The sequence below is a fragment of the Mastacembelus armatus genome, chromosome 10 (assembly GCF_900324485.2).
Source record: "Mastacembelus armatus chromosome 10, fMasArm1.2, whole genome shotgun sequence".
In the NCBI taxonomy this organism is placed as follows: Eukaryota; Metazoa; Chordata; class Actinopteri; order Synbranchiformes; family Mastacembelidae; genus Mastacembelus; species Mastacembelus armatus.
The window spans coordinates 11639783-11658463 of NC_046642.1; the positions used below are offsets into that span (position 1 = coordinate 11639783).

Sequence of the window (18681 nt, forward strand, 5' to 3'; positions counted from 1 at the left end):
CACCAGCACTCCTAACTGCTGCAACTACTTTTAAGAAAAATCCCCCCCCACCCCCATGCACAGACAGGGGGCGGGGGAAATGCCCAGGGAGCAACGATCAGGAGAGAGGAAGGAAAAAGACATGGTGAGTGTGTGGCCAAGAGAGAAATAAAGACCAAGGGGAGGAAGGCTGGCAGAGCTGGAAGAGAAAATATTGCTGTTGGCATAAAATTATGTATTGTTCTTGTGGTTTGCTTTAGTTTAACTCTGACGTTACTACACACAAATAAGGAACAGAACATTTTATGGAACCGATATAGTTAGTTTTGCATTGTAAACTTGGCTCATGAGCTTTAAGACTGGGTGGTTATCCTAATTACTTTAATTTCATATTTGAGTTCATGAAGAAAAGCCTTTTGTAACACGACTCCTTCAGCAATCAAAGGGTTAGCCATCAGCAGCGTTGTGAATGCTACAATGCTGTGAGTGAAGCAAGTTATTTGCTCAAGTTACAGCCCTCTTCCACCATGATCCACAGGATGGGTGAGTCATGTGTTCAAGGACTTGGGTGCTTTGCCGTTGTGGGAACATTTCCATTTTCTTATTTCCATGAGACCTCAGAACAAACTAAAATGGCCTCCCTGATTCAACACTATAGTGGAAGATGGTTGCGCCAAAATGATCTTGAATCACAGTCAGTTGGAAAAAATGAGACATCTGACTCACTACTGGATGAGATTTCGCTCTTGTGCATCTGTTGAGTATGTGTGTATCAGAGGGAAAAAAAAAAGAGATCCACCCAAAATTTGCAAAATTTTAACAGTGTCTTATTCTGAAATGTGATTCACAACCATCTCCAAACTGGCATTCAAGTATGCAATAAGTTTATAATAGGACAAGTAACCATGATCATAAAGTTAAACACATTCATTAAATGGGCTGGTCCAGGTGTCCTATTTAACTTGCAGCCATATACAGCAAACAATGAAGGACCGAACAAAGAAATCAGTTATGGCAGAAGTGAAAGGATAAGCCTGGCTGCAGGTGTGGGAACAGTCAACAACAAACGATCTAGTGTTATACAAACCCTTATACGGTTGGGTGTGTCTGATTAATTCAAGTGCGTTGTCTTCACAGGCTGATATGAACTCTACCAAGAACAAACAAAATTCATGTGCAGCTTCATACATGTTTCCCACAATAATTAGAGGAAAAGCAAAAGAAAAAGGTTTTGTTTCAGTTAAGGAAGTCTGATGTGAAAGAAATGAATAAGTGTGTATACACAGGAAGAAAATGGCAGATTATACATGGCCTATCCCTGCTAAAGCAAAGGTTTTTCATCTTTAATGATACCAACTTGCAGAAGTAGGCTCTGAAACATACCCATTTCTGCATTTGACTGGGGTGTGGTCAGACCATACAACTTACTTTTATATGTCTGTCACATCAAGTGACATCAAGGCTGATTTGAACATAAGTGAATTTAAAGCTGAATGTTTTTGTCTTATTCACAGAAACTTAAAAGGAAAACGTGCAGGCTTCAAGTTAATGATACTCCCCTCCTACATTTTGAAGCACATCTAAGCTGATGTTATTTATAAAGATTTGTTCCAGGCTTCCACTTCTCCTTGGGGAAGCACAAGCTACATCAAAACAAGAACCCATATTTTAAAGCAGACATTCTTCTCTCAGTTTGAGCAAACCACAGAGCTCAGCCCAATCATTTTCTTTCTGTTGGAGTCTCCCTATACAACTAAATTTATAAGGCTTAGGCTGCCCCCTGCAGGGATTCGAAAACATCGCAACATCAGTTTGACAGAATCTACAGTTTAGAAATAGACTTACGTAGGAAATTAAAGGTTAGAGACGAAAATGTTTCCTAGTCAGAATAGATGCTAAATGTACTCTAACGAAATCAACAGTGCAAGTGAAACAAAGTGCCTTGTAACTTGCAATGAAGTTGAAAAACATCGTTTCACTGATCTCTGGTTAAAAGTTTCAAATCTGGTGCATCTTCAACCACACACTCAGCATAGCAGGGAATGTCATGCTGTACAACAATGGCTGAACGTATTTCTACTCAAATTGTGCTGGGTTATGACTTCCAACTTTAAATTTGAGATTTAAAATGGAAAAAAAAAAAAAAAAAAAAAAGTTGAAGTGCTTATGTGATGTTCTGCAAATCTGTTTATTGATCATGGTGTTTACCAAGTCAACATTTTCTTTTTCTTTTTTTCCTGAGGCCTTGACTGGAAATTAAAATGCAACTGCTGGGTTTCTACTAAAAAAAAAAAAAAAAGATACTAAAATCACACATCACAAACATAAAATCCCACAGATATCATTGTGGAAATTGCTTTTATTTCAGTTTAACAACAAAAAAAACCAGTCTGGGGCCACTGACAAAATTCACTCGTGTCTTCAAAACACTGTTATTCCAAGTCATTCTTGCAGTTAAGTAAGCACATGGTGGCTGAAAGTCCATAGATTTGAAGTTTTGGAGAGCAGAAGCGCAGAGTGCTTTTGTTCAGACTATCCCAGTGTTCTCATTTGAATATCTTGCCCTGGTTGAAGGGTTTACCCACATGCTTGAAGTCTCCCTCCCAGGCAAAATATTCCTTCACCATGGTCTTGCACTCCTCACTGTCTGGATCCAGCTTGCGCCAGTCATAAGATTCATAGTCAATCTGCCAGTCCTCAGACAGCTGCGGAAGAAATTAGAACGTTTTATTTGACTAGAACTTAACTGCCCTCAGGTTTGAGGAGTCGGTCAAGTACCACCCTCACTGATTATCAGATGAGAGATTACTCATGCCATCTTATCCAGGGGGGAACACGTGAACCATCACATGGTATAAATTGAATTGCACAGCATTAAAAATGTGGTGTGTTTTAACAATACATATACATTTCAAAACAACTACACATGAGACTCATTTCCAGAGACACAATCTTACAATTTGTCTAATCATGAGCTGCAATTTAATCTAGCCAAAAACATGATAAAATGTCAGAAGTGCAGACAACCATATATCCAACCTATAATCTTAAAATAGAATATTAATTTTGAGCTTTTCATATTGGTCAATGTGTCCACAGCATGAACCAGCCGTTTTACCTACTGACAGATATGACTGGGATGAATATGGTCATTTTTCTCTTTCCCTGTCAGATTAAGACTTTGCGTCATGAATGGACACTGTCTTGCCCAGTGACAGGGAATCCTTCTACTAACTCCAACATGATGAGCCTATCATTCAATGTCTCAAGTAAAACTTTTTTTTTTTTTTTAAAAAACATAACTTTACAGACAAACGACTGCCCAGATCTGTCTATCATATGCTGACTGTAAATTCTTGTGAGTGGGGACATTTCACTTACAGTGAAGGCCAGTTCCTGGCCTCTGAAGACCCAGATGCCAGAGATGCTGCTGTCATTGTTGGTGCCAAACAAGATGACACTGGCAAAGGCATTCTTTCTGAGTTTGTCCAGGCGCTGGAACATACCTGTTAAAAACATTGAGGGTGTTTGATAAATAGTTCAGATTTCATAAACAGAAACAGAACAGTTTGTCAATGTTGTAAAGAACTTCACTTAACACTTGCCACCAAGACATTTTTGACAATTCACATCAAATGTCCTTCCAGTTAGAGAGAAAGATAAAGGATCCAACACCTATTGAGCAGTTCTGTCTCATAGGTCATTCCTGTTTATCTGTGGCCACAGCATGAACCAGCCTCTTACTCACTGACACAGAGGAGACTGGGATGAATATGGTCTTGAGTTTTTCTTCCCCTGTCAGATTAAGACCTGGTGCCATGACTGGACACGGCCTTGCCCAATGACAGGGGATCATCAGTTTTCCTAAACATGGCTAACCTCTGATTGTAGTACAGTCTGCATTGAAACACAAAGATGCAAATAATACTTTTTTTAAAAAAAATTTGAGTAGTCAATTAACCTATTTTCAGATTAACCTATAGATTACCTTTTTCATTAGTTGATTAAGCCAACAAGTTGTCATTGTCAACTGCACTTGTCAGAAAGACCAGTGGCAGGAACCATTTCAAACAAACTATTACCTAACAAGTGAAGCTTTATGCAGTGTAGCCTAATTAGGAAAGGTGCTTACTACATTCTGCCATTAATGACCATAGAAAGCACAGGCAACAACACCCAGGCAGTGATACCAACCAACGACACAAAACTCTGTAATAAATACTTACTTTACTGAATCGTTTGTTCTGAGGTCGGCGTTTTCTTTTGTGATGCTCATGCAAAGCAGTCGTGCTGCACTGGTAGGCCTTTTCATTTACAATGCATGCAGAGCACCATTTTATAGTCTCAAAGAATTTCCACACTTTTGCCGATCGACTTCAGGTTTTTTTTTTTTAGATGAAACTTCACGTTCCGGATGCCCAGGTGCCATCATTATTGGGCATGAATGATAACACGCAAACTGACGTCTTTTTGTAACTGATGGAAATGATCACATAAGAGCACCGCTGAAGCTCTAAATGCAGACCACACCATTCATTGTTGTACATTTCATTACAGATTTTAAGAACTGAAACCTAAAACATTTACTGACAAGAATTCATTCAAAAACATCTTCTCTGTCCTCCGTTTACTGGAGCGCCCACAAAAATCTTGAGGTCCAAGAAAACAGAACCAAACTTTTAAGAGAGCAGCAGGTAAAGTTCTTAAAATACCTTTATAAAACAAGCACTTGCTTGAGAAGCAACAAAACTGTGTATTCTCTGAACATGATCAACTTTGTGAAAAGCTGTGCTTGACTGAAATACGGGCCAGAATGAAAAGAAGTGCGGCTTTGTAAAAACTACTTTAATATATTATGTAACTCCTATAATGATTCCTTTTAAGGAGAAGTCTCACCTGTGATAAGGTTGCAGCTCTTGAAGGTAAGCGTAAGCTCCTCTGGGTATTTGTACTGGCCATACCAGATCGAATATCCCTCGCGGTCCAAGTGCTCCCAGAAATGGGGAAGCGCTACTGTCAGGGTGTCCTCGTTGGAATACTTTCTCTTGAACTCGTCCATGACAAACGTGCTGGAACAAACAAAAAAAGACATAAGGTTGTGTTTTTCAGCTGTCCATACACATATTGTGCCGGAACATGATCACTTGTACTGTTTTTCTTCATTCCCACACCATCTGTAAATTCTAAGATCCACTACCTACACTCAAGACTAATATCTCAATACACTATGATAAACTATAGCTCTAGAGGTTCGTTGAAAATGTTTGTGGCCACAGCATGAACCAGCCTCTTACTCACTGACACAGAGACGACTGGGATGAATATGGTCTTGAGTTTTTCTTCCACTGTCAGATTAAGACTTGGTTCCATGACTGGACACTGCCTTGCCCAATGACAGGGGATCATCAGTTTTCCCTCAAAACAGGAGTTTTCTGATTGGTGTGCAGGCCAGTTACAACCAAACACATGGTCTGCAGACCCAACAATCAGGTTTATGAGCCATACAGTGTTCATTGTCATCAAATGCACCAAATGCCCCATGGAGAGTTTACTGTGGTTATCCACTAATTAGCACCCCTAAGTAAGTAGATGAGAAGTACTCTTCTGAGGTTATCAGATGGAATAAAAACCTACTAGGCATATCATTGGCTACTACTGGTTATTCTAAAATCTATAAACTGTTAGCTAATAATGCCAAAAATTAAATCTTGAAAGACAAAACTGTAAAGGAAAACACAAAAATTACTGACAAAAGCTTTAAAAAGAGTTTCTTACCTCTTTGGTAGTTGTGCAAATGGGTCCTTGGCTTTGGGCTCAGCAGCCAAAACAGCATCACAGTCATCCATCTCTTCTTCTGGAGCAGGCTTCTTCTCTTCCTTTTTCTTTTCTTTCTTCTCCTGGGGCTTGGCTGTTTCTTTTCCTCCCTTCTCTTTCTTAGAAGGGGTCTCTTTCTTCGGCTGCATCTCAGCAAATTTCTTGGCTGTACAGAAACACCACCATGAAGAAAATGTTTTGATAAATGGTCCAATTATCTGTCTTTGGTTTTGCACTCTCAGGAACTACTCACTGGCTGGGACTTGAGAGTTGTAAACATCACTTGCAATTCATCATCTGTTTACAAGGGGAATTTCTGTCCATGAAAGTGATTCAGTATTTCATTTAATTGTTTTAACCAAACGGTACATCACTGTGCACACCAAGTGCTTGTCAAATTACATCTAGTTCTTCTGATGCAATTTTATCAATACAACCACTCATCTTCCTAAGATGATGAGTACGTAATAGCTTAAAAATCAGTGTTATCCATGAGAAAAGTCACTACCTACACTCAGACTAATCTTTTAGACCCTATGGTAAACTATAGCTCCAGAGATTTGCTGTTAAAAATGCTTGTGGCCAGAGCATGAACCAGCCTGTTACTCATTGAAAGAGATGACTGGGATGAACATGGCCTTGAGTTTTTCTTCCCCTGTCAGATTAAGACTTGGTGCCATTACTGGACACTGCCTTGCCCAGTGACAGGGGATCATTAGTTTTCCTCCAAGAGGGGAGTTTCCTGATTGGTGTGCAGGCCAGTTACTGCCCTAGTCAGACCAAACTGCCTTATGAGCCATTCAGTGTTCAATGTTATCAAAGGCACCAATTGCACCACGGAGACTTAACTGTGTTCATTTACTTATTAGCACTTCTAAGTAAATGAGAAGTACTCAGGGAGATCCCATACAGAAGTAATCAAATGGAATAAAAACCTATGGAGCACATCATTGTGACATTTAAACAAAATACAGCCTCTCAAAAACAACAACGTAAAAACATAAGAGTTTAGCAAAAGATGTTTGCAGAAGACACCAAGTCTAATAAGTCAAGCTGCATAGTCATTTCACATGTCTTTAGGAATATCTGACTTCAAAGACATGCTATGTTCCAGCAGCCAGACAGTGTGTGTGCTCACTGTTGGTGACTCACCATCAAACTGAGCCATCTTTTCACACAGCTTGACCTCTCCAAGGACAGCCTTGAACTGGGGCTGGTTGACACAGGTGACGAACCAGCGGGTCACATTGGGGTATGGCTGACGGAAAGATGGCTCAAGGACCTACAGGTGGTGGAAAACTGTTATGCAGCAGTCACACTGACATGAAAGCTTTATTTAGCCGCTGGATTCTAGCCTTCTCAAATATAATTAAACTAATTACACAGCTCACATGTTCCTACAAGAAATGTCATAATTATGAGTGTGGTTAGATGTGACTGTTCCGTTTTGTGTATTCAAACCTGTTTGTATAGCCAGAGCATGGAGCAGACCACAGTGATATCAGCAAGGCTAACCCTCTCTCCCACAAGGAAGGTACGGGTGGTCAGGTGTTGGTTCAGTACTGTAAGGACCCGCTTCACATCCTCCTTAGCCTGCTCTGTGGCCTGGACAGAAAGATGAGTATGCAGGATTACACAACAACTTCTGCAATGTCTCAGCAACTGGCACCTGCTTTCCACTGCTTTAAAACAACCATTAGCCTGACCTGAAAATGCTGAGCTGCATACCTGCTTGTTGAACTGCATGATTCCCAGAGTGGGGAAGACCCATGCACTGGCTGGAGGGATGATCTCTGAATCAGCAAAGCTCACCCATTGCAGCACCTGAGCTGCAGCCTGGGGAGTGGCACCACGCAGGGCCTCATTGCTCACTGTAGTTTAAAAAGGTAGACAAGTTTTGTCTTTTGTTTTTGAAGAACTCAAAAATCTTGATTTCAGCTCAATTCTACATTTTGTGCAGCGAACACAAACTTTTTTTTTAATTAACTCTAATTTAACATTAATATATTCCCTTTAAACACATGCATGGAAATGCAGTTTCAAGTGCAGACTAGCTCAACTAGTACAAATAACAGCCATATTCGATTTAGGAGTGCAAAGACCTTAGCGATGTTCACTGCACTTCCTATAAATATAAACCCTGTTGAATGAATACCAAAATCCCATTTCATTACATGATAGACTTACAGTAGTGAGCAATGGCATTACTCTCAAACAGACAAAAGCCGTCATCCCCCTGGTAGGCAGGTACCTAAAAACAAAAGGCATAATTTAAGAGTTTCACACAGTTAGCATGTCGTCATCCAGAAAATCAACCAGTTGAGTACACAAAAAGATGTGGTAGTTACACAAAAGTGGTGTCAAACCAGTTACAGCGCTTTTAATTACATTCAATAATTGGTTAATAAGTTGCCTTAAGAAATAACTGTGATAACATTGTTGACTCAAACAAGAGGTCATTCAAACTGAGAACAACCGCAAAACTGGAAGAATCCCATTTACAAGATAAGGCCTGTTATTTTCTTCATCTTATTATGAGCACTGAGCAGAACAGTGCAAACCGTGTTAGAGTAGAGATCGACACCCATAATGTGTATGTGGTACATATACATGTATATGTTGGAATCATGGATGGGTGTGTAGGAAAAAAATATTCTTTTGGACCAAATAAAAAGTTAAGAAACTTTATTAATCCCCGAGGGGAAATTCAGAACCATGTGTCTTTGTAACTCTTATTTCAGTCTAGAAAAAGTGATTGCCTTAACCTTTAACTAACTTATACCTGCTGCACTAACCTTGCCCAGAGGGAAGTTACCAAGGAAGGCAGGTGTACGGTTCGTCTGCCCGAAGGTGAAGGCAGGGGAGCTGCTGGCAAGTTTGAGCCGAGCGCCACTGTACTGGGCTGCAATCTGGGCCTTGAAGGCCCGCCAGTTCTCTGGGTACGTGTACAGAGTCTGAAAGGAAGGGAGAAAACACTGTGATTATCGATCAATCAAAGCCATTTAAAACATAACACACACTCAAAATACGTCACATCTTCACAGGCAGAAGAGCTAAATGCTGGGTTGGGCTAAGAATAGGCTACTCTCATGACAATAGGTCAGTATGGTTTAACATAGCATGTACTGTGATGACCATAAAAGAGGCTGATTTTCAATACAACGCTACACAAATAGATGGACTCACTAAATGAACCCACCAATCAAATAAAAAGGTGACTTGTGCCTATTTTTAATGCAAATGCATGAGTTCACCCATTGGAGATGTTTGACTACTAAAGTAGTACGTTAAATACAAAAGGAGAACAGGGTGAAGAAAGAGTGCGGTTCTTGGAAAGCGTCAGCAAATAAAACTATAATAAAACTAGCTACTACTGACAAATATATCTCTATAAAACAACATGGAAAACTGGACTTATATTCACGTGGTTACTGATTCGCTTTAAATGCTAACTAGCTATCATTGCCGGTAACATAAACCGCGTCTTCGCTTACACAGCTTTAGCTGAACCATGACGATGAACACGGGCTAACTCTGAGGCTGGCAGAACTGCACTGAGTACTAATATTAAGGCGAAAACGTGTATAAATGTTACAGTCGGGCTGCACAGCATGGACATTCAAGCTAACGTGGCACAAACCTGTGCCAGGAAAGCAGCGTCATTCACTTTCAATGCAACGTCAGGATAGCAGGAGCTAACCTGACGTCGGGATAAACGCTCAATGAATTCTTTGTAAATAAACTCCCTAACAGTTCCCCAACAAACCGAGGACGATGCGTAAGTGCAAAGATGGTCCGTGGCGGTTCGGATGGTACTGATTTTTGTTGGATTACTCTAAGAAAGCTCAAACTATGCTCCATTGCTGCCCTTCTCTCCATCTTACTCACCCCTGCCGCCATCTTCAGGACGAGAGAAAGAACGAGGGAGCGTTCGAATGACGTATTTACGGCCAGAAGACGTGCGCGTCCTTGAATATTGCGCGTTCACATAATGCCGACGATGCCTGCATTTGAACACATCTGATCTGATGTAAGGTTTAAACACACATGGATATTAACATGTTGTTGCTCTTTATCATAAGCAGGTACACAAAATATATGAACAAACAAAATACTTTATTACAATCAACATACAAAAAATAGAACAAGACAAAAACTCTATAGTTTAAATGGAAATTATTAATCCTAAATGAAAAAAAAACTATAAATCATACTTATATATTGTTTATGATGTTGCAATAAACACCATACAGGCCATACAACATAATGGTAAAAAAAACAAAAAGTAACTATGGGGTTGCACCACACCATATCAATCACTGTAGAAAAATAATTTTAACAAAAAGAGGACTAGGCTACTACATAAAATGTCCCATGTGAAATGTGCTCCCTCTAGGGTGAATCAGCTCACAAGACCTGGAAAGAAAGATGAAAGCAATTAAATCATGAACAAAACAAAAAACAAAACATTTTATAAACAATAAGCCTAAAATTATTACTGGTATGTTGTAACCCCAGTTGCTATGAATCACATTTTTCTTACTATGTAAAATTATTTCCTCTCATGCAAACCCATGCCCATATAATGAGAACATACATTACAATGTTTAATAATACTCACCAAGATAATCATCCATGAGAGATCCAATAGCAAACTGGAAAAGAAAAGGAAAGCTTGTTTTTCAACTCTAAATCAACATACAATAAATTATTTTTATTAACTATTTGAGATAGTGATACACCTTTTCTGTTTTTTTTTTTTACATTAAGGGAAAATATATGGCTTTTATTTAAAAAAAAAAACAACAACAAAAAAAAAAAACTTACAATGTCATTCTTGTCCACTCTTGTCCCCACAATCTTTAGCCGGATTTCATCATCTTGCTGAATTACAATGTCCTTGAAAAGCAGAGAACATCCATAAATCCAAAACTCCACACCAGTGAAATGTCAGGAGCAAAATGCACAACTCCTTTGTACACATAATTTATGACATTATATGTTCCAGTACTGCTTACTCTTTCCTAAAAAGTACCAGAATTTTTGCATGTACTCATTTAAATTTAGTATTGGTTAAAGGAAATTATTTTCATGTGATAATGCCATTTACTTTGTTTACCATCTAGGTGTAACCTTGTGCTTTTTTTTTTTCCATCTAACCAACATCTGGTAATGAGAAATAACACTGAATATCCTTACCTCATCAACTGTCTTATAACAAGGAGGATTGGAGTTGGGGTCGAACTCCATTTCTGAGGGAATGGACTGTAAAAACAAAGTCTTGTCAGAAAGCTATCATATAAATCAAAGAAGGTATCAAAGGCTAACACTCCAGATGTTTAAATGACTCACATGGCGAGAGATGAAGCAAGACATGGGACCAATTTCTGTGAACAATCCAACCTGCATGAAACAGATAATTACAATGTCACTCAGGCACAAAGTTCATAGTCAACATATCAACTATTACATTGGCATCAACTCTGCAGTTGAAGCACATTAAGTGTAATAGAAGTTAAATAAGACAATGTCAAGATATTAGTATACTACAGATGTTAGTAAAACTTAAAACAGTGGGAATTAAAATTTCAGATTTCAGATCATCATCACCTTAGAATAACATTCCAGCTCAAAACATTTGCATATGCCCAGTAAAGATTTATTGTCCTTCACCTTGTTAACCTGAGTGACCACAGCGTCCACCACTTCACCTTTAAAAGGACGGAACACGATGGCCTTATACTTGACTGGATAGAGGACAAACCCTCTCCCTGGCTGGATTACACCTGCCCCGATGTTATCAATAGTGGTGACTGCAATGACAAAGCCATACCTAAAGGGAAGACATAAAAAAAACATTACTATATATGCAATGTGTTAAACTTTGCCATGCAAGAAAATGGATGCAAACTTCATAAATTTGTACTGCATGTTTATACTGTTATAATAATATAAAGAGAAAAACAGATAGCAGCCCTGATCTGTTTCTTTTTTATTGCCTGGTGAAATTTCGTGCACTCTTTGAACGTTGCAGCTACGTACTTGCCAGTGCAGGTGCCCTCCACTTCTGTGAAAAGCTTCTGCTTCACGGTGTTGAGCAGGTTAGGTCCAAAATACCTCGGGTGTAGTAAGATTTCATGCTCCAGTGAGATCTATGAAAACATGAAGGGCTTTCATTAGAAAACAACGCTTTCCCTACAAGTGACTATATAACGTTAGAGATACTTTGCAGCTTTAACATGTACCGATGTGTTGAGAGGAAAACTGGTGTTTCTAAAGTGCACTGAACAACAGCGTTAATCACTGTGGTGAGGGTCTGAGTATGTTTTCCTTAGCTAACATTAGCAATACTAAGCAAGACGGGATCACGCTCAGCAAACATCGATAAACAAACCACCCCATACATCGCTACTAGCCGGCTCACACACACAAAACGAAACACACACTTACATGATAAAACATTCCTATTGCAATGTTCAACTTGGCTTTGATTGATATGATTACTGATCGCTTATCCAAACCGTTTCTAATTTAAGAAAAGAAAATCTATCACTTAATCGTGCAGCCAAATCACATCCGGGGTATGGGGTCGATGAATAGAGGTTTTGTCGCCCATGTGTTTTGTAGCTCAGGGATCGCGCCCCCTGGCGGTAAGGAGGGGGTTGCACGGGGGCGGGGCCAGGCGGCAGGCGTGATTCAATACTGCGCCGCGATTGGCTCGTTGGACAGGACGATTAACCAGAGCAGCAGAGAAAACATAACATATGACGTTTAAACGAAACAACACGAGATATTAATGGTTATTTTAATATAACAAATGATTATGGTGCAAAACCATCACATTAGAAGAAGAAGTGCGTGAAAGGTAAAAACAAAAATTAATTTAGCAGCAGTAAGTCGCTCCAACCAAAATAACTTGCCTGACTTCCCTGTCAGTTCGGTTAAGACTACCCGACTACTCGTTTTTGACAGCCTGACTGACATGGCGAGTACCTTCGTCTCGAAGGTGTTTCGTCCTGCCGTGTTCGCACAACTTGTAAGTTGTCCAGGACTTTTCTAACTAGCGCTTTCTGTAGCCGTGTTTCTCCATGATTTGTGTGACTCTCCTGTCCTCCCTCAGTCGTCTCTCCGGCTCGGCTGCATCCCGCGGGGGAAGGCGGTGACACGGACCAGACGTTTCTGTAGCGGTCCTCCGGAGAAAATCAGTCGCTACCCTGTTCCTTATAGGAAAAACCTACCTTATGATATAGTGGAACTTATGGAGGAAGTGGAATCAAAGGTTAAATAGAGCCTTGATATAGAGTTTGTTTTATTTGTAACTCTACTTCAGTCTAACGTTGTTTCTATCTGCTTTTAATTTCAGGGAGGCTTTCTACCTAATGTCTTCAAAGTCCTGGCTCACCGGCCAGCAGAATTCAGAGCTTTCTTCGTATACTACAATGAACTTATGAACAAGGAGACAGGTGTTGTTGTGTTTCCTGTGTTTCCTTGTGTAGGTGTGATTGAAGTGGCAGTTTTCTTCAGGGGCAATTCCTGACACCCTAAGGATAGTGTTTGGGTCCCTTGGGCCCCACTCTGGGCTCAGCACTGGGGCAGGTGTAATCCAGCCAGGTATTTTGCCGTTGCTGGGCTCATAAACAACGTAGGAAGTCTGGATGTAACTGCATTTGCCCTGTAGCCTTTTTTTTCTTCTTCTCTGCTCTGAAAAGTTAAAGGTTCATTGTGTAATATTTAGAGAAATCTATTTGCAAAAATGGACTATAGTATTAGTATGTTGTCATCAGTGTATGGAAAATACCATCCACTGCATTTAGTTTAATCTTAGAATTAATCTTTTAAATCTAAATAGGGAGCAGGTCTCCTTTTATGGGGACAGCCATACATGTGTTTTTGTATTGGTTCCACTGCTTGAGTTTCCAGGTCCTGTTCCAAGAAGTAGGTTTATTCATTTGCCTGTATAATTTGGTTAACTAAAGCCTTTCTCAGAACCTACTCAACTCTAGAACGTGGATAAGTAGGTCCTGGGTTGCAACTTATAATTGTTGTGTGAAATCTGTCAATGTGTTGTTGTTTTTTTCCTTATTTCATATTAATAAATTGTTATTTCTTATAGGCAGATTGACCAAGGCAGATCGTGAGCTGATTGTAGTGGCAACTAGTATCCACAACAAGTGTCTTTACTGTGTAGTATCTCACAGTGCACTGCACCGTATCTACTCTAAGAATCCCACTCTTTCTGATCAGGTATGATCTTTCCTTCAGTGCCTCTGCTCTGCTTATTGTAACACACAAGAAACAAATGTATTTTACTACAAATATTTCTCCTTGATTTTATATTGAGGATGTGTATGTTCTTAGTTTCTTAATGAGAGAAAAACAAGTTTTGCAATTTGTCTAATTAGCTGTCTTCCTTTCACCCAGATTATTGTTAACTATGAGACTGCAGAGTTGGGACCACGGGACCGTGCTATGCTGGACTTTGCACTGGCAGTGTGTCGCTGCGACAACATCACAGAGCAACATTTCCAGTCCTTGGAGGAAGTAGGCTTTGACCATGAGGATGCCTGGGACATTGCTGCCATTGCTGCTTTCTTTGCCATGTCCAACCGGCTTGCTCACCTCACAGACATGAAGCCAAACTTAGAATTTTATAATATGGGCCGCGTACCACGGGACAAAAGCAATGACAATGTGGATGGAGAGAGCAAGTGAAAAGAGGGTTTTGGTATAGGCTTGTAGGAGGTCAGAGTTCAATATGTTCACACTGTAGCTAAAGGGTCTCAGTTCTGTTTTATATTTCTGTCTCCTTCCTCTAACAACAATTCACCATTTTCTAACTCATGCTAAAATGAAGTGTACTTGACTAAGCGTGGAGAACAATGAGGAATTTATGTCTTTATAATCCATGATGTAAAATGAAGGACTCTAGCCTCCAATGAAGTGTGAGAGGGACTTTGCGGGATCAGTGCCTTTCTGTATTTTTTTTTTTTTTTTTTTTTTTGCTACAGTCAGACTTGATTCAAATTTGTACCAAAATCTGGCCATTATGTCTTTATGTTTATTTACCTTGTCGTTTTGAATTTTAGGTGGTTTTGATTGTTCTTTTGACATTTCCTATGTGGTGGGTACAGGTCTTATACACTAAAATGAATGATTGTGTTTTGGGGAACAATATCCAAAGTACAGTTGTCCTTTAATATCCATAAAATGGATCTGATCATCTGAAACTCATGATGTTAGGGAGTTGTTTAAGAATCAAAATCAGAAATGATTGCCAAATAGGTTTCCACATAAAGCAAAGTTGTTCTGTGATCTAGTGCAAAACCAGCTATAATATACAAAGTGAGAAAAGAAGTAAATACTACAAATCATAAATATAAACCATTTACAAAGGTCAAAATGCAAAAGAAGTATAAAACTTAGAAAATACATATTTATTTACTCATTCAGCTGGTTGAAAGTACCCTTTGTTAGGATGTGATGCTTTATGAGGAAGAGTGTAAATGAGTTACTAGTAAGCTGACAGCAATTTATGCTTGTGCCATAAAAACTTGTGTTTTGTCTTTAAAATAATCTTTTTTTCATGTTACGAGCTGACATTGTTTTTTTCACTGTAACTAATTTCGCCTTTTACAAACCAGGGAATCAAGAAGTGGTATTCAATTATGCAGTCAGTCATCTGTAGGTCTGCAAAAATAAAAATATAAAAAAATGATGCAGTTAGGTTTATTGCCACCAGATGGCAGCACATTCATTTAATCACACAGCATGGCCCATCAGAGCAGCACAAGTGAAAGAGACATGATGGCTACAGATATTTGCTGTTAATTTGTCTAAGTTCTTTAACATGAGATTTGATGAATAAACTAATATTATTTCTGATCTAATGTCTGCTGCATTTTCTCCCAATGTTTATTTTCTGCCAGTCTCTTAATGCTAACATCCATGTCCTTCCTGTTATCTAAAGTTATGCAAGAGCAACAGGACTCCAGGCATCACCAGAAGATTTACTTTGATGTGCTTATGTGAGTGATGGGGTTGCAATCAGACCACACTACAGCAAACCTTGCATTTTTTGAATGCATTTGAAAACTACCTTTCTTGAACTTAGGGAATATTCACACCTGTGAGTGTCATTTCATATCAGACTATGAACAGCACTTGAATGAATGACTAATTCACAGATAGTGTGGTAACATAGACTATGAATGTCATCCAAACTGCCTATTTATTTTAGAGGAATGGGATTCTTCTGGTGCACACATTTACATTTAACTGTGCTTGAGGCACATTGTTACACTATGTGAAAGGGAATCTGCTGACATTAGTAAAGGTCATTTCATTGATATTTCTCTCCAAGGACCTCTCCTGTCCTGTCCTGTCCTTATCACCCTGAATAAAGTGTCATATGGCTCAGAAACTGCTCATGTGGTATTACAGTTCCTCATGCACCAACCCTTGTGAGCCCAGTGGTTCCTATTAGTAATAAAAGGAGACAACAGGCTCCAGAGAAGGCTAATTTATGGCCTAGGGCTGCCCTGCATCACTCATCTTTAACTGTTGTTGCCAAGAATAGAATCGAATTCAATCCAACACAATATAACACACAACAGGACAATTTCTGACATCTACTTTTTGTGGTGATTGATCACATGAAATAAAGGTAAACAACTGTCAGATGGAGGTTTTCATCTGTTTCTTATTGCAGTCTATCAGTACATTGATGGACAAATCAATAAGATTTTATTCCTGTTGTGAGCTGGGAGAGGAGTGTGGGGAGGCTTGGTGTTGTGTCTTTATTCTCATGAGGCAGATAAAACAAGTTATAATACACGTCAAATGGGGCATGATAGAGAGCAGGAGAAAGGAGAATTTGTGGAAGTGAGGGCAGAGGTTAGGTTGTGTGTTAAATGAAAAAAGGATTGGGGAACATTAGTGAAGAACTTCTTTTTGGATGGATATTACTGTAAATTAAAGAATAGTAGCAACAGGCTTAAGATATCTTGCATTTGAGCAGCCTTCACAGAGCTTCTCAAAGAATTGTCCAGGAACTTGGAGCAATTTTCATACAAGCTACAACACTACATTCAAAAGCCAAATACAAAGTTATAGGATAACTTTCCCTCAGATTGAATCTTTCAGACTTACAACACGGACTAATTAGGAGTGTACAATATGCAGTTTGCATATGAATGAAAAGAAATTATGAAGCAGTAAGATAATGGACAACAGAATGGTATAGTTAGCCAATATGGGAGCAAAGTCAAAGCGTTCAGGAAAAAGAAAGATGACTCGACAGCTGGGGAGCTCCATCTGCTCAGTAAGTGTGTCTGCCAGAGTCTATATCTGTTACTGTATGTAGTGACAGTTTTGTCAATTATCGTTTCCAAAGTCAAAAAAAAAAACAACTTCCAGTTAAACTTCTAAAGAAATTCTAGATACGATCCTGTCATTATTCCTGCTGCCTGAAAATGCTGATATGAACTTTAAAATAAGACTGGATTTTGGTATTTTAAATTGATTGTGGTTTACAAAGATTTCCTTGGGTGGAAATTTAATCTTGATTATTAGGTGGAGAACACATCTGCTACAGGTAGTCTGTAGACCTCCTCGTCAGACTGAAACTACATAGCAGAGTAAGGAAGTAGGGCTTTTGGAAGAAGTGTTTCTTATTTTTTTCTGCCCCCACTGGGTGTTGAGGCAAACTTGCCTCTTTCAGTTTAACAGTTTGAAAATTGTCAGACAACTTGCTTTTCCACTCTTCCACTGCTGATGCGGTGCAAGTAGAGATAAGGTAAGATAAGGAAGAAGAATCTTCACAGTTTAAATTTCAGTGAAATTCCAACAGATAAAAAATAAAAAATAACACTAAACCAAAATTGGGGCAGCTTTTTAAAGTCAACATTATGACCCAGTTAAGCACCATTAGAAAAACATACACTATGGGAATATACGATCTCTTTATTAAAATCATCATCTGAGGTGAAGCTCATGAGTGCAGGATTTGTTGAAAAAATTTGTGGAATGAAAGCACAGGCTTAGAATTAGAATTGGGGAAAAAAATGTTTTAAAAAATTGCATCACACTTAATTACAAAAATAAATGAAATAATAATATGTAGTGGCTGTCACTTACTGATTATATCAGAAAGTCTATTTTGGCATCAATTTTTTAAAAACTAATGCTGTATTTACACACAAGGGACAGACTCCCACTTTGTGACTCACTGAAGATAGTGCAGACATGCAGAAGGGCTGCGTAACTAACCATGCAGGCACATATGGGACATTAGCAAACAGACAGATACAAGATGAGACCATTATCATCCCCCATTAAAAACGTGTCAGTTCCTGTTAAGAATACATGCAAGCATGCACACGTACAAGTCGGCATATGCACATACTGTTGTGTTAATGTTGGTACACAGTCATGTAGCATCTCCGGCAAACCCTCTGTGTTTGTGCGTCTGTGCTGCATAAGGATGCTCTGTGAGCATTTTGCAGCTGGGATCACTTGTGTTCATTTGGTTTGGTAGAGTTTCACATGTAACAGAGCAGCTACTTGTCCTCAGTCTGGGAGTCTAACCCCTACAGACTCTACATCAGCAATAGACCATGTAGTCAGTCGCATAGCTGCAACAGACGGAGGTCATGGGTAAAAAAATATAAAACATATTGAAACAGTAAGCTAATTTTTGGTGAATATACAGGTGCATAGGGAGTTAATTGTCAAGTTGCAGCATCTTCTTCACAGTAAATAAAAATATCAATATTAAATATTGGGTTTTGGTGCCAGTATGCAATAAGCCAGGGCACAAATCAACTAAAGAACTGTGGGGGTGGGTGCCATGAATTTTCCTCTGTAGGTGAATTATTAGATTATACGTCT

General features: G+C 39.1%; 3 protein-coding genes across 5 annotated transcripts; 1 reads left to right on the forward strand and 2 right to left on the reverse strand.

Annotated features, from left to right (window-relative positions):
- Nucleotides 1-2304: 2304 nt before the first annotated feature.
- Nucleotides 2305-9826, reverse strand: eef1g (eukaryotic translation elongation factor 1 gamma). The gene is made up of 10 exons (XM_026330373.1): nucleotides 9682-9826; nucleotides 8589-8747; nucleotides 7981-8044; nucleotides 7522-7664; nucleotides 7255-7398; nucleotides 6946-7075; nucleotides 5755-5959; nucleotides 4876-5048; nucleotides 3361-3485; nucleotides 2305-2684 (listed from the first exon to the last, which is right to left on the reverse strand). The coding sequence occupies exons 1-10, from the start codon at nucleotides 9691-9693 to the stop codon at nucleotides 2526-2528; spliced, it is 1314 nt and encodes a 437-aa protein (XP_026186158.1). The 5' UTR covers nucleotides 9694-9826; the 3' UTR covers nucleotides 2305-2525.
- Nucleotides 9827-9890: 64 nt separating this feature from the next.
- Nucleotides 9891-12389, reverse strand: polr2g (RNA polymerase II subunit G). The gene is made up of 8 exons (XM_026330375.1): nucleotides 12244-12389; nucleotides 11836-11945; nucleotides 11467-11626; nucleotides 11146-11196; nucleotides 10993-11058; nucleotides 10621-10692; nucleotides 10415-10448; nucleotides 9891-10209 (listed from the first exon to the last, which is right to left on the reverse strand). Exons 1-8 carry the CDS (start codon nucleotides 12253-12255, stop codon nucleotides 10196-10198), a joined length of 519 nt encoding a protein of 172 aa, XP_026186160.1. The 5' UTR covers nucleotides 12256-12389; the 3' UTR covers nucleotides 9891-10195.
- A 132-nt stretch (nucleotides 12390-12521) lies between these two features.
- On the forward strand, nucleotides 12522-15385 carry LOC113144009 (uncharacterized). Of its 3 annotated transcripts, none has more exons than XM_026329646.1 (6): nucleotides 12522-12658; nucleotides 12766-12829; nucleotides 12914-13072; nucleotides 13157-13256; nucleotides 13907-14037; nucleotides 14215-15385. In XM_026329646.1, the coding sequence occupies exons 2-6, from the start codon at nucleotides 12776-12778 to the stop codon at nucleotides 14503-14505; spliced, it is 735 nt and encodes a 244-aa protein (XP_026185431.1). In that variant the 5' UTR covers nucleotides 12522-12658; nucleotides 12766-12775; the 3' UTR covers nucleotides 14506-15385. The 3 variants fall into 3 exon arrangements, with proteins under 3 accessions (XP_026185431.1, XP_026185428.1, XP_026185429.1); XM_026329644.1 differs by having other exon boundaries at nucleotides 12529-12658; nucleotides 12730-12829; XM_026329643.1 differs by having other exon boundaries at nucleotides 12527-12829.
- Nucleotides 15386-18681: the final 3296 nt, after the last annotated feature.